This window comes from Leptonychotes weddellii, chromosome 13 (assembly GCF_054177405.1).
Source record: "Leptonychotes weddellii isolate Sample4059 chromosome 13, ASM5417740v2, whole genome shotgun sequence".
NCBI classification, from domain to species: domain Eukaryota; kingdom Metazoa; phylum Chordata; class Mammalia; order Carnivora; family Phocidae; genus Leptonychotes; species Leptonychotes weddellii.
In genome coordinates, this window is record NC_138381.1 from 42,123,661 (window position 1) to 42,139,114 (window position 15,454).

The 15,454-nt window shown below is 42.6% G+C and overlaps 1 protein-coding gene across 7 annotated transcripts in view; it reads left to right on the forward strand.

Annotated features, from left to right (window-relative positions):
- Positions 1-15,454, forward strand: part of ZNF521 (zinc finger protein 521) — a 273,304-nt gene that overhangs the window by 109,227 nt on the left and 148,623 nt on the right. For all 7 annotated transcript variants that reach the window (XR_014139650.1, XR_014139651.1, XM_081801473.1 and 4 more), the window contains one exon: positions 5,367-8,719. Coding sequence is in view for 5 of the 7 variants with exons in the window: in XM_081801469.1 (XP_081657595.1) it covers positions 5,367-8,719 (3,353 nt within the window). In the remaining 2 variants the exon portion in view is untranslated. The remainder of the gene's footprint in view (positions 1-5,366; positions 8,720-15,454) is intronic.

A 15,454-nucleotide genomic window follows, 5' to 3' on the forward strand; every position in this document is an offset into this window, starting at 1 on the left:
TTTCATTAAAGGAAAGAAAATGTTAAAATATGTTTATACTATATGCAGAGAACCTTACATGTGGAAACATAAATGCATGCCACACATGTAAATCTTTTTGTTTACTTATGCAGCTTTCCTTCCAGGGATGATAGGTGCCCCAGAAACATTCACTAATCTCTGGAACACCCCAGAGGGTAAGGAACAAGAATTATTATCTTCATATTGCAGATGAAGTACCTAGGTAGGGCCAGATTAAATGACTTGGCGAGGTCTCTCTCTAAGTCAGTTATGAAGCTAGAAATAAAACTCCAGACTCTTGACTTTTCGTTCTCATTCTGAGTCATTGCGCTCCTGAAAACAGAGGAACCAGACCTGTCAGTATTTGTGCTTTTCTTCACTTGAAAAGTAACCATTGGTGTAAATCCTGTCCCTGTTAAGGAACCTTGCTGTGTGGCACTTGCACACACATGATACTGAGTCCCCGAAGGGCAATTTAGAGAGTACTCTGCCGTTACAGTGAATGAGCTCAGGTAGCAAAAGGATATCAGTAAGCCAGCTTCTTGAGGGCCCAGCCCTGTGAAGAAGGAAAAATGTCAGAAGTTTCCATAACTTCGGGGCTTTGGATAATTTCTTTGACATCTACAGCGATTCCCTCCATCTTATTTTACTTTCTTCTTAATAATTTCAGATGGCCCATATTGTTACAGAGTCAAATTCTTTTTTTTTTTTTTTAAAGATTTTATTTATTTATTTGACAGAGAGAGACAGCCAGAGAGAGAACACAAGTAGGATAAGTGGGAGAGAAGCAGGCTTCCCGCTGAGCAGGGAGCCTGATGTGAGGCTCAATCCCAGGACCCTGGGACTATGACCTGAGCCGAAGGCAGACGCTTAACGACTGAGCCACCCAGGCGCCCCCTTTTTTTTTTTTTTGAAGATTTTATTTATTTATTTGACAGAGAGAGAGACAGTGAGAGAGGGAACACAAGCAGGGGGAGTGGGAGAGGGAGAAGCAGGCTTCCCGCCGAGCAGGGAGCCCGATGCGGGGCTCGATCCCAGGACCCTGAGATCATGACCTGAGCCCAAGGCAGACGCTTAACGACTGAGCCACCCAGGCGCCCCCAGAGTCAAATTCTGAAAGGCGTGCTGCCTGCCCTCAACAGACACGTATCCTAACGCTGAGACGCGCTTAATGGTACAAAATAAGACTTGGTATCACCTCAAACCTTTCTGCATATCCTCTCTTCCTACTTCTTTGATATTATTATTATTATTATTATTATTATTATTATTATTATTATTTTATTGGCTGCTTCAGTTAGACTCGAAAGCCAGAGTGGCCAGGACCCTCAGCTTTTCTCTGCTGGCAGGTCGGGTCCCTGATTGGCAACTGATGGCCCCTTCTGGGGGTTGCTCATCCATTCGTCCCCAGTAGCCAGGATATAATCACATCCACATCCAGTCTCTGCTCTCCTCCTCAGCTTGGCGCAGAAGGGGCCAATGGCTTTAAATCACAGAGGTACTTTGTGCTCCGGTGCCTTTTTTTTTCCTGTGGACTACCTTCTAGCGTGACTTCACTTCTCCGTTAGTGAGCACTTTCCCCCATAAATATGACCGAACAGGTGTTGCTCTGCCGCTGAGTTTCCAGCTGTCGTCCTCCGACACAGACCCGGCCAAATCTGTTGTTTCGTCCTTTTCGGCAGACTGGAGAACCATCAAGCCTGAGATGGAGGTCTTCCTTGCAGGATATGGCAGTTTTGTTGCCAGAAGATGGTCGGGAAAGCCTGGCTGGCTAACAAAGACAGGCCTTCAGCGGCTGGGTGTAGTTCCAGTCCTGCATCCCCTTTGGCAGGAGCACAGAGGCTGCTGCAGGATGGCCAGCCAGCAAAATTAGGAAATAAGGACCTCTTTTATTTACTCAGGCTGCTGAATCATGGGCATTCCTGTCTGCTTGGAGAAAAGTCAGGCGGCTCTACTTTCCACTGAAAGTCTCAGGAGTGTTGGAGACTTTCATCTTGGAGTGTTCACACACTTGTTTTAATGTGCTTTATGGAAATGGTGAAACTCAGCAAGTACAGTTGCTGTAGAAAAACATCTGCACTAACTATGCACACACATTTGCATCTTTAAATAGACTTGGAGGCCTCGGAGCTGGTTTCCAGCAAAGTTTCTTTCTCCCCTCCCCCCTCCCCCGGCTGTAAGAGCTACAGTTCTCTGAGAGTCACCTAGTGTGAAGTGATTCCAAAAATTAAAATGTAACATGGACATGTTAAGTACTTCACATCGAAATGCAGAAAACCTGCCATTACATAGAAAGACATTCTTGTAAGTAGCACTTAGTCAGTGCCGAGGGGAAAAAGAGAGTTCGAGTTGATTCAGAAACCAGCTCTGGAAGAATCCTCCATGGTTTCTTCCATGTGAAGAAAAAGAACTTGAAAGTGTTCAAATCTATATTAGCCATCTAAACATAGTCTGCGTGGTGACTGCCAGAAAGCTGAAGTTCATGGGGACGGGCAGCTTTCGAAGACTTAGGTAGACCTCAGAGAATATTGGCCACACCACCATCACCACCACAAAAGTCTTGGGAGACTGATACCCTTGGAGCCGGGACCAACCCCACTGGGAGTTTTGTCACTGAGTGCTTTGTGTGTCCCTGGAAGCACACATCCGCTTATAGTACTAGCAAATGAGTTTTTTTTTACCATGTAGATTTTAAAATAGAAATCAGCCTTTCATGAAACCTTTATTTATTTTTCTAAAAGTAGCATTCCCTGCTCAAACTTTTTACTCTGCTCCGTCTATTCCATCCCCCAGCCTAAGCCTTCTGAATCCTGTACTCTGTTTTCATGTATTTCAGTTACAAAGACACATCATCTGTGATTTTCACTTTCTTTTCCCCCAAGACCAAATAATAGGGGTCGGAGAGACAGAAGAGAAGGTTTCCAGCTCCCTTGAATCCTGGTTGAGTAAAAACTTGATCCTAACCCTCAGCTCACTTGACATGTTGAAATTTACAAGCTTAAGAGAACAGTTATGTAATAGGTAGAGTCAGGCATGGCCCACAGACAAGAACCTGATTTAAGAGTGGTATCAGGGATTGCACACTATTTATAGTGGTCGATTGCTCTGTAATTCTTTGTACATTTGTATAATAGTATATCATGCCTGGACACAATCTGCAATTTAAGAGTAAGTTCATTTGCTAAATTTTTAGGGTCAGTAGTTATTTTCTTCGAGTCTAGATTCATGACAAATTCTGATTCACTGTTTTCCCAACTATACCAATGAGATGATGTGTTTGAAAATATTTTTCAGTGCAACAACAGGATATAAGCCTAAAAGATAAATGTGAAATAGAGATTTTTACCTAGAAAGCTGAGCAAATTTAATAAATAACAATTGCTTTCACTTAAGAGAAATATTTTAAAACTTTGGTGTGTCTTTAGGTGCCTTACAGTTTTTTAAAAGGAAAGCTAGAATCACCATTGAGGTTTTTGTTTTGTTCTGTTTTAAAATTTTAAAAATCATTTTTCTATCTGTCTGATGGTGAGTTGAGCTTATCTGTCTATGTTTTTTCTACGCATTCACCTTTAAATTTAAATCAGACCCACAATTATCAGACCCTTTCTTACGCTGGAAACATGTTGGGTTACAGACTCATATAAATGAGGATGCAAAATCATGCGATTTTCAACTTGTATTGCGAAGCTTTGTTGCCGTGGGCAGAGATCCAGGAATGGTGTTTGCTTGTTTTCTCAGAGTTAGATGGTTGCCATCTGGCATTGATAGTGAGATGGTGTTGTCATCAGTTTCTAGATGCAGGAAAGGAATGATCCTCATCTGTTTCCTGTGGATAAGCAAGAGGTTGATAATCTAGTAAAATCTTGTTACCTTAAAGAAAGCAGACGTGGAATTTGTTTACATACTGCTTGCCAGTTTCTACTTTTATGTTAATAATTTAGCTTGCTAGTGAACTTGAGCTTTGAAGAATGTAAAAACTTATTTGATCACATTCTAATCGGATTTTATTAGAATATCCTAATAATATTCTAATTGAACCTATTATCCTACTAGGATCACTATGCCCACCAGTTCCACTCGATAGTCTTTACTCGGCTGCATTTCTGAAAAATCTTGCTCTTTTGCAGAGTGAAAAGCTTTTACAGTTTCTTCTCGTCTTGAATGATAGATTGTTTTGAAAAGCAAAAAAGAGGTTTTACAACCTACTTGAGAAGGTCTTATTTTCCACTTGGATGTTAAGAAAGCAACAGAAATAGGAGTGCACGTTTGCCAAGAACATAGTTAAAAAACACCTAATGTAAGGTAGAGTTGCTTTATGGATAACTTGCTAAGGTTATATCTGGCTTTCAGTCTTGTTTGTCTTCTCTTTGTTACTCATAAATCTTTCAGCATTTACCATAATCATTTATCACTTTTCCTGTTTCCAGTTTTTCACAAGTCGCTTTGTCTCTGCTCACCTCAAAGTGCAGGTCCTGTTTGGCTAAGGAAGTTCATGCTGCTGAAGCTTTTGCAAAAGGAAGAAATGGTGGGCCACCTCTTGAACTTTCCAAACAAAATACACTATTACAATCTGGCCCTTGTGAAACTCTCATTTTTTCTTGATCCTGGCTGATCCTAGCTACATGTAATATCTAGCGGTACCCTACTAACATTTAATAATCCATTTTCTGGCCTATGGTATCCGAATCTTTCAGTTATTGAAGAAATCCTGGTTGTCTTTCATTACACAAGACGTAATTATTATTGTGTTTTCTGTCTTCCTCCATGTGCTTACTTTTTAATATTTTTTTGCTGAAAGCAATAAGGTCTGTATCAATAAGAACCCCATAAAAGATTTTGGTCTTCAGAATTGCCTTTTTATAGAAAAACAAGCAAAATGCAGAGGGAATTTTTTATTAAATATTAGACATCTGGGTTGACTGCATTAATTTTAAATCATTCCTGTAATATTTCCTCTTTTCATTTGGTTCTTCATATGCTCACATAATATGCAAATCATTTTAGGATGAATACAGAAGAAACATTAAATATATTAAAATCTGCATTTTAATAAAATTGTCAATGTGTAATATATACCTTGCTTCTAAGGAAAAATGATAAAAAGTAATAAGAGGGGTAATTGAGACATAGAACTATTTAATATCTTTTTATATTTTACAACCCAGTAAAAAGTAAATGTAGAATAAAAGCTTTGGGCTCAGATTTGAAAGTGTTCCACTCAAATATTTTGGCCTCCAGTTCCCCTCCCCGCCCCGCGAAAGGTTCTAGACGGTCCAACTATTAATGGACTTTTTGAAATGGTATGGTAAACTCGTTCTCGAGTTCTCAGCACGTAAGATGAATTGTTCCCTTGCTTCTCATTGCAGATGGAGTGGATGTTGAAGATGATCCCACCTGCTCTTGGCCGGCTTCCTCACCTTCTAGCAAGGACCAGACTTCCCCTAGCCATGGAGAAGGATGCGATTTTGGCGAGGAAGAAGGTGGCCCTGGACTCCCATACCCATGCCAATTCTGTGACAAGTCCTTTAGCCGCCTCAGCTACCTAAAGCACCATGAGCAGAGTCACAGTGACAAACTGCCTTTCAAATGCACCTATTGCAGTAGGCTGTTCAAACACAAGCGGAGCCGAGACCGCCATATTAAACTCCACACAGGGGACAAGAAGTACCACTGCAGTGAATGTGACGCCGCATTCTCCAGAAGTGATCACTTGAAGATCCACTTAAAGACTCACACGTCCAACAAGCCATATAAATGTGCCATTTGTCGCCGTGGGTTCCTGTCCTCTAGTTCCTTGCACGGACACATGCAGGTCCACGAGAGAAACAAGGATGGGTCCCAGTCTGGCTCCAGGATGGAGGACTGGAAGATGAAGGACACTCAGAAGTGCAGTCAGTGTGAGGAAGGCTTTGACTTCCCGGAAGACCTCCAGAAGCACATCGCGGAGTGCCACCCCGAGTGCTCCCCAAACGAGGACAGAGCGGCCCTCCAGTGTATCTACTGCCACGAGCTCTTTGTGGAGGAGACGTCCCTCATGAACCACATGGAGCAGGTGCATGGCGGGGAGAAGAAGAACTCTTGCAGCATTTGCTCGGAGAGCTTCCACACCGTCGAGGAACTGTACAGCCACGTGGACAGCCACCAGCAAGCCGAGTCGTGCAACCACAGCAACAGCCCCTCTCTGGTCACAGTGGGCTACACGTCCGTGTCCAGCACGACTCCGGATTCCAACCTCTCCGTGGACAGCTCGACCATGGTGGAAGCTGCCCCCCCAATCCCAAAGAGCCGGGGCAGGAAGCGGGCTGCTCAGCAAACCCCTGACCTGACCGTCCCCTCGAGTAAACAGGCCAAAGTGACCTACAGCTGTATTTACTGCAACAAGCAGTTGTTCTCGAGTCTGGCAGTTCTGCAGATTCACCTGAAAACGATGCATTTGGACAAGCCAGAACAGGCCCACATTTGTCAGTATTGCTTGGAGGTATTGCCCTCACTCTATAACCTGAATGAACATCTGAAGCAAGTGCATGAAGCTCAGGATCCAGGTCTGATTGTTTCTGCCATGCCTGCCATAGTCTACCAGTGCAATTTCTGCTCTGAAGTTGTCAATGACCTCAACACCCTTCAGGAACACATCCGATGTTCTCATGGATTTGCGAACCCTGCCGCTAAGGATAGCAATGCGTTCTTTTGTCCCCATTGCTACATGGGGTTTCTCACTGACTCTTCCCTGGAAGAGCATATAAGACAGGTCCATTGTGACCTCAGTGGCTCCCGATTTGGGTCTCCGGTGCTCGGGACTCCGAAGGAACCGGTAGTAGAAGTCTATTCTTGTTCTTATTGTACAAATTCGCCAATATTCAACAGTGTTCTTAAGCTGAACAAGCATATCAAAGAGAATCATAAAAACATTCCCTTGGCCCTGAATTATATTCACAATGGGAAGAAATCCAGGGCCTTGAGCCCCTTATCTCCCGTGGCCATAGAGCAGACGTCTCTTAAGATGATGCAGGCGGTGGGTGGGGCACCTGCGCGTCCAGCTGGAGAATATATCTGTAATCAGTGTGGTGCTAAGTACACTTCCCTGGACAGCTTTCAGACTCACCTAAAAACTCATCTCGACACTGTGCTCCCCAAACTGACCTGCCCTCAGTGCAACAAGGAATTCCCCAACCAAGAATCCTTGCTGAAGCATGTTACCATTCATTTCATGATCACCTCAACCTACTACATCTGCGAGAGTTGTGATAAGCAGTTCACGTCAGTGGACGACCTTCAGAAACACCTGCTGGACATGCACACCTTTGTCTTCTTCCGGTGCACACTCTGCCAAGAGGTTTTTGACTCGAAAGTTTCCATTCAACTCCACCTGGCTGTGAAACACAGTAACGAGAAGAAAGTCTACAGGTGCACGTCTTGCAACTGGGACTTCCGCAACGAGACTGACTTGCAGCTCCACGTGAAGCACAACCACCTGGAAAATCAAGGCAAAGTGCACAAGTGCATTTTCTGCGGCGAGTCTTTTGGCACCGAGGTGGAGCTCCAGTGCCACATCACCACTCACAGCAAGAAGTACAATTGCAAATTCTGCAGCAAAGCCTTCCACGCAATCATTCTGCTGGAGAAACACCTGCGGGAAAAGCACTGTGTGTTTGAAACCAAGACTCCCAACTGTGGCACGAACGGGGCTTCTGAGCAAGTGCAGAAGGAGGAGGTGGAGCTGCAGACCTTGCTGACCAACAGCCAGGAGTCCCACAACAGTCATGACGGGAGCGAAGAAGATGTGGACACCTCGGAGCCGATGTACGGGTGTGACATCTGTGGGGCAGCCTACACCATGGAGACCCTGCTGCAGAACCACCAGCTCCGAGACCACAACATCAGACCCGGGGAGAGCGCCATCGTGAAGAAGAAAGCCGAGCTCATTAAAGGGAATTACAAGTGCAACGTGTGCTCTCGAACCTTCTTCTCTGAAAACGGCCTCCGCGAGCATATGCAGACCCACCTAGGCCCTGTCAAACACTACATGTGCCCCATTTGTGGAGAGCGGTTTCCCTCCCTTTTAACTCTTACCGAACACAAAGTCACTCATAGTAAGAGCCTTGATACCGGAAACTGCCGGATTTGCAAGATGCCTCTCCAGAGCGAAGAGGAGTTTTTAGAGCATTGCCAAATGCACCCTGACTTGCGGAATTCCCTGACAGGATTCCGCTGCGTGGTCTGCATGCAGACCGTGACCTCCACCTTAGAACTCAAAATCCACGGGACATTCCACATGCAAAAGACAGGGAATGGGTCCGCCGTCCAGACCACAGGGCGTGGCCAGCATGTCCAAAAACTGTACAAGTGTGCGTCTTGCCTCAAAGAGTTTCGTTCCAAGCAAGATCTGGTGAAACTTGACATCAATGGCCTGCCATATGGTCTGTGCGCTGGCTGTGTGAATCTTAGTAAGAGCGGCAGCCCAGGCATCAACATCCCTCCCGGCACGAATAGGCCGGGCTTGGGCCAGAATGAGAATCTCAGTGCCATTGAGGGTAAAGGCAAGGCGGGGGGACTGAAGACTCGCTGTTCTAGCTGCAACGTTAAGTTTGAGTCTGAAAGCGAACTCCAGAACCACATCCAAACGGTCCATCGAGAGCTCATGCCAGATAGTAACAGCACACAGTTGAAAACTCCACAAGTGTCGCCAATGCCCAGAATCAGTCCCTCCCAGTCGGATGAGGTAACTTGCCTTTTTACTATTTGCTCTTTAACCTCCTCAAGAAACCCTTGCCGCTCGATGTGTCCACTTTCCGCAGCTTTATTTATTGTCATGTGCCGAGAGATGCTTAGATTGAAATGCAGTGGGTTTTTTTTTTCCCCCCATAGCCATTAGCCAGCAATTACTTGCTTCTTGATAAGCAGCATTTTGGCTTGAATGGTGCAAAATAGGACTAATTCCAGTCTCCCTAGGATATTGTCTTCTCTATGACTGAAGAGATCAGCACTCATGCCAGCACCACTGAGATCTGGAATCTCAGCATAGCTTCACCGCGAGTTGAAATCCCCAGCTATGACTTGTGTGTATGGCAGAGAGATAATGACATAAAAGTAGGATGCTATGGGCCAACATGCTGGCTTGGAGTAAATTAAAAAGAATATATATATTTGTGGATAACAAATTGGGTAGGGGTGGCTTTATAATACCATGTTGTCAACACTCACTGTTTCTCTTTGTCTTCTGGGTGGTGAGCAAAATATTTTGCACAACAGGATTTTTTAAAAGCCCCTACATTTATCAAGCGCCACATGCCCAATGTTCCATTTCAAGGCATCCCCTTAAGTATCCCCGAGTCTTCACTCCTAGGGTTTGGGTTTCAAAATTAAAGTGGATTTTTTTTTTCTTAGTTTAAGAGTGGTTTCATGCCTTCTTTGCCATAATGAGCATGAAAAATAAGTTCATTTACAACGAAATAGTTTTATGTCACCAGTCCTTGAAGCTGAGCAGAAGATGGCTCATTTTATTATAATTTCTTTATGCTTTATCACCTGGTTTCTAAGAGTTCTTTCCACTTCCCTACCTGCCCCTATTTGGAGGTCCATCCAAATGAATACCCCAGGGAGATCCATCTCCCTTCAGTTTGGGGTCACTGCATTTTCCTTATCTTGTCTCAGCACTCATACCCTCTTGGAGGCCCCCCTGCATGTCTCCGCAGATAGCCATCAGTCAGCTGGTAGGGGAGAGCCGGGAAGACTGACACAGAGCCCATACTCCTGAAATGTGGCATCTGCGTGACAGGCAAGCTCCCAAACTTTGAAGCTGCTTTCCTTTCTCTCCTTCCAAGTAAATCTGCACCTTTCTCGCATTTAAATAAATGAAGTCCTTTCAAACTGATGAAGACAGCTGGAAGAGCATAGTTTTGGTAATGGCTGCTGGCTCATGTGTTGGATCAAGTAGTTTATTTTGGTAGTTCTAATCAGATGAAATGAATAATTTTTTCCAACTTTTTGTTTCAAACATGCTTAAACCTATAGACAAGCTGAAGGAATAACACAGTGAACGTGTGTGTTTTGTGTATCCATATCACAGATTTACCGGATATGAACATTTTGTCATATTTTTCTCTCTCTGCAACCTTTTTATTAACCTGAACCACATGAGAGTAAGTTTGAGACATCATGATTTTCCTAAGAAGAAGGACATTTTCCCATTTAACCATAATATTATTAGTTAAGGCAATTAACGAAATCAGTTAAAGAAATTAAATAGATCTATAATGTCTTCTATAAGATGTCCATATTCATGGACATTTGCCCAATTGTCCCCAAAATGTCTTATTTTTAAAATGCTTATGGACAAGAATTTTAGAAAAGCATTTATGCAGAAAATTACTTCTCTCCCCCCTTTTTTTATTTTGCTATGCTTAACATATAGAGAGGAGTTTGTATATTCATGTTTAATTTAAATGGTGCATAAAATTGTTTTGAAATGACTGCATTCGTGTGTGTGTGTGTGCGTGTGTGTATGTGATTGTGGTGGTGTGTTCGCTTAAAATCAAGCAAAATTGGGCTCTTGTTTCTTAGTAGATTGTGGAAAGGCATGTGCCTGTTTCTTCTTCTCTGTTCCTGGCTTATGTTTTCTGATGTTCCTAAATTGCTATATATTATTACACCACTTGAGGTGAGATTTATTTTTTAAATGAAGGAGGACATATGGATAGTCTTTACATGTTAATTTGGTTAGAGTTACTTGCTTAGAGAACTTATCATTAAGGGGTGGTCAAGTTTTTAATACTAATACCTAAAATCTTCATGATGAAGTCTAACTATATCCTGCACTTAAATAGAATAATGCAAAAGATATTTTTAAAATTACTTCTTAATTGTAATTCTTTTTTTAAGATTTTATTTATTTATTTATTTATTTATTTATTTATTTATTTATTTGGGTGAGGTGGGGCAGAGGGAGAGAATCTCAAGCAGACTCTGCGCTGAGCCTGGAGCCTGACACTGGGCTCGATCCCACAACCCTGAGATCATGACCTGAGCCAAAATCAAGAGTCAGACCGACTAAGCCATCCAGACACCCTTAATTGTAATTTTTACAATAGTGTTTTTTAAACGCCTAGATACCAAGGCTTAAAAGTGACTCTTTACACAGAAGGGTACCTCCTTATTAAGGCTGATTAATAGGAGCTTGTAGCACTGTCCTTAACTGACCAGATATTAGGATTCAGTTGTACATATTTCCTTTGTGCTTCAAAAGTTCACTAATTTGTTTAACATTTTCATCATTGTTATTATTTTTTCTTCATTACAATATTTAAATCATAAAATTTCATGTGCTCACTTCCTTTCTGATAGTCTCTGCACTTAAAAATGTACAATAGGCCATATCATTTGGACTTGACATAGAAAATTATCTAAACATATGTGGAATTTTGCAAAAAGGAGCCCCAAAATAATGCATTAGCAAGAAAAAGACATAGAGTAAAAATTAATTTGTTTACTTTCTCTGTTAGTCAAGTTAAGCTTCTGTGACTTCTCCTGTGTATTGTGTAAATTTTTTACCACGTAGGTAAAAGAGAAGTTATTATGTAAGCCTTTGCCAAAAGACAGGTATGCTGTGTGGGAATAAATTTTATCACAAAAAGAAGTACAGCATGTATGTCTCCTGACTTCGAAGTCCCAGGCAGGAATGAAGGACTTAGCACTGTGGGTGGTATTTTCATCTCTTCTTCTTGCTGAGGATTGAGACTTCAGAAGAGAAAAGAAGACCATGGGACATAATAAAACCCGGATACACAGATATTGTCAAGAACAAGATTAGATTTTTTTCTGGACTTGACTTGTGATCACATACGGGTATTGGTAGACACTGGAATGAGTATTTCAAAGACTGGAAAGAATGCTTTTTGGCCGAGACTAGATTACCTATTTAAAAGGGATTTAGATATAATCTAGGGAAGGATAAATACTGGATAAACGCATGCGATCCAAGAAATGGATGAAAGACAAGGCACATGACACTTACGGAAAGATAATAGTAGGTAGCTGTCATGTAATGGAGAAATTTGGAATTGAAGACAAAAGATCTGAATGTGAACCCCCCTTTTCTTCTGCATAATGCTTTCTGAATTTGTGAACATGTTTTCTTTGTGCCACAATCCTATAATTATCAATCTAAATTTGCTATGGAGTCTTTGTTTTGAATAAAATATTTGGGGGAACCTATTCATTTCCCTTTGGCTCTCAGAGATCAAGTATGATATACATTTATGCCTACCCTCCGATACCTACAATGATTCCATAAATGGTGGAGATAAACTAACACAAGAACGCTGGCCATCTAGATTTTTTCCCTACACGAAACACCTCGCAGAGTTACTGACATTTACTGTGTGTTGAATAAATGTTAGTTCTTCTTCTGGAGTTCATTGACACTGGCCCAGCCTGGTCAGGTTCTGCCCCATTTGGACCTTAACATGTTTTCTTACGATGACATTAGAAGCATGTGTCCTTCTGCTTCCATTTCTCCAGGATGTCTAATAGCCGGGTTTCTTCAAGGGGTTATTTATTCACATTTCAGCTCACACCATCCCCGCCAGTCCATTGAAATTGCTCTTGCAGGGGTTTCCAATTGTGTCCGTGTTGCTGGATGCTCGCACAGTGCCACAGAATCAGAACCAGAAGGGACTCTGGAGACCATCTGATTAAGCTGCCTCATTTTACAGGCAGCAAAACAGGCCCAGATAAATTGAGTTCTAAGATGACACAGCTAGTAACTGGTAGACAAGGAGCTCTGAGAATCCGGCTCTCTAACTCCAGGTTCAAGATTCTCTTTTCATAAATCCACTGGACTTTCCTCTAGCTGCTGTCTCATCCGTATTCTTTTCATAAAATCCTCTCTGTATTGCTGTCTTACTTTCTGTTGTCATTCCCTTCTTCCACCCACTGCAAGGGATCATCTGCTTCCATCACTTTACTGCAGCTGACTTTTTTAAGGTCTCTGTTGATCTAATTGACCAATGCAATGCTTTTTTTTTTTTTTCCCCTTAAAGAGAACTTATCCTAGTTTACGTATTATTCTACTTCTCACTATTGGCTATTTCTTCTTTATCAAACCTCTGCTTTCCCTCCTGGTTCCCCTCATAGAGTGAACTGTAGCCTACTTCCTCTGTCTGCTTCTACAAGTTTGTGCCCTGTTGCAACTCTCATTCTGCATACCCCCTCCATGTGGCCTCATCCACTCCCATGGCTCTGGCTACCACATTTTATGGATGACTCTCCAAATGCTATCTCCCAAATGCAGGAGGGAACTTACAGGGGCTGATGGAAATATTCCCTATCTTGATTGTGGTGGTGATTACATGACTGTATGCATTTGTTAATACTCACCAGATGTAAACTTAGTGAATTTTCATATGTGAATTACCTCTCAATGAAACTGATTTTTAAAAGGGTATCTATGACTTCCACCTTTCCACTGATATTCAGACCCATGCACACAGTTGCCTGCTGGAGATATTCACTCACGTGTTTCCATACACTTGCAACTCAGTGGGACCAAAACTGAACTCATCATCCTTTTCTCTGAACCTGCTTCTTTTCTTATATTTCCTATTTCACTGTGGAGCCACTGATTTTCTTGTCTCCCTTTTCTCCACATCCAGTTAGTCATCAAGTGATCTCTGTTTCAGCTCATATATATTTCTTAAATCAATCCCCTCCTCTCCATCCCCTTCCCACATTTGTAATTCAATCTCTGATCCGATCTCTCACTAGACTACTGAAGCAGCCTCCTAATTGTTCCCTTGGACTTTAGGCTTATCATTTTCAAATCTATCTCCACAAAGCTGCCAGAACAATCTATCTAAAACACAAATCTGAATAGCATGTCCCTCCCTATTTGAAACATTTTAAGTGCTCTGTACTTCCATCCTTATAGGATACTATAATATCCTTTTATTGTGAAATATAATGACTCTTCAGGTTCTGGCCCCTGATAAATTTCCCCTTCCTTTTCTTACCTTTCACCTTATTCCATAGTTGAAAACACTTTAATTAACCTGCAGGTGACACACTGCTTCTGTGTCTCATTAAGACTGCCCTGTCTCTTCTACCCAATAATCTTCCTCCTCCTGACTGCCCTCCACCTTCTATAAGGCTGTCCAACTTACCCTCTATTTGGAGATCAACTACTCTAGAAGTCCTTCTATGACCCTGACTTCCCACCACAAACATCTCTCCTCCCCTTGAATGCTCTGTGGATACAATATGTCATAAAGATATTAAAATTGTCACATTGTTTTATAATTACATCTTTACCTTTCTCTTCCTATGAATTCCTCAGGGCAAGAATTTACTCAATCTCGTATTTCTAATACCCATGACAGTGCCAGGCTCACAGTAGGCAAATGCCTTTGTGGATGGGTGTCGTGGAGCTGTGTCTGGCTGGTGGCTCGCCCAGAGCCTTTTCCCATGCGTGGCAGTATGGCAGGACACTTGGCCACCTCGCTTTTTTTTCATGCAGGAGCCACCTGCTACAGTGACAGAAACCTAGAAGGTATTGGATAAATGTGTGTTCTTGTTCTGAGTGTGTTAACTACAAGATCACTATCCACGCTTTCTTACCCCATTTGGACTCCAAACGTTCCATCGCCATCGATGTTGTGTCAGTCCACTGTTACTATCCTACTCCACTTTAGGGCCTAATTTCCCAGAGAAGTTGTAGTTGGTCTCACCAAGGTGGCCAGTGGTTTCCAGGTTCCAAAGAAAACCTTTCTGTCTCCATCATTCCTATGGCACGAGGCAGAGTAGATAGCTCTTTCCTTGACATACACCTCTGAGTTCATGGCATTTGCTCTCTAGTTTTCTTCCTACTTTTGCCTTTGGAAGTTTTTCCTCCCGTGCCTATTCTAAAAGTGCAGAGATTCTTTGAGGCTCATCCTTGGCCCTCTTTTTCTTCTCTGTCTACTCTCTCAGTAGGCCTCTCATCTCTTCATGTGGCTGTAACTGTCTCCATGCTAAGATTTCCCAAATTTCTATTCATAGCCTAGACCTCCTCTTAGTTCCAGATTATTGTGTGCTACTGACAGCTTGACTTTTCCATTTGCATCTCTTTTAGATATTTGAAGTGTAATGAGTACAGTCTAAACTCTTGATTCTCTCTCCTAAAATCTGTTCTTTTTCCAGACTTCCATCATTTGAGTAAAGGGCGCTACCCCACATCCAAATTATTCAAGCAAGAAACCAGGGAATTGTTCCTGATTCCTCCCTTTTCCTCATTCCCCATATCTGATCTATTAATAAGCACTGGATCTCTTGATTCTGCCTTTAACAAGTATCCCACCCACATCTTTCCATCGCCAAAGCCATCATCATGGTCTGGGCCACAGTCCTCACCTGGATACTGCGGTGGTTTCCTAATGGATCCCTCTCCATCTTCTACCTGCTTCCAACCCATTCTTCATGCCGC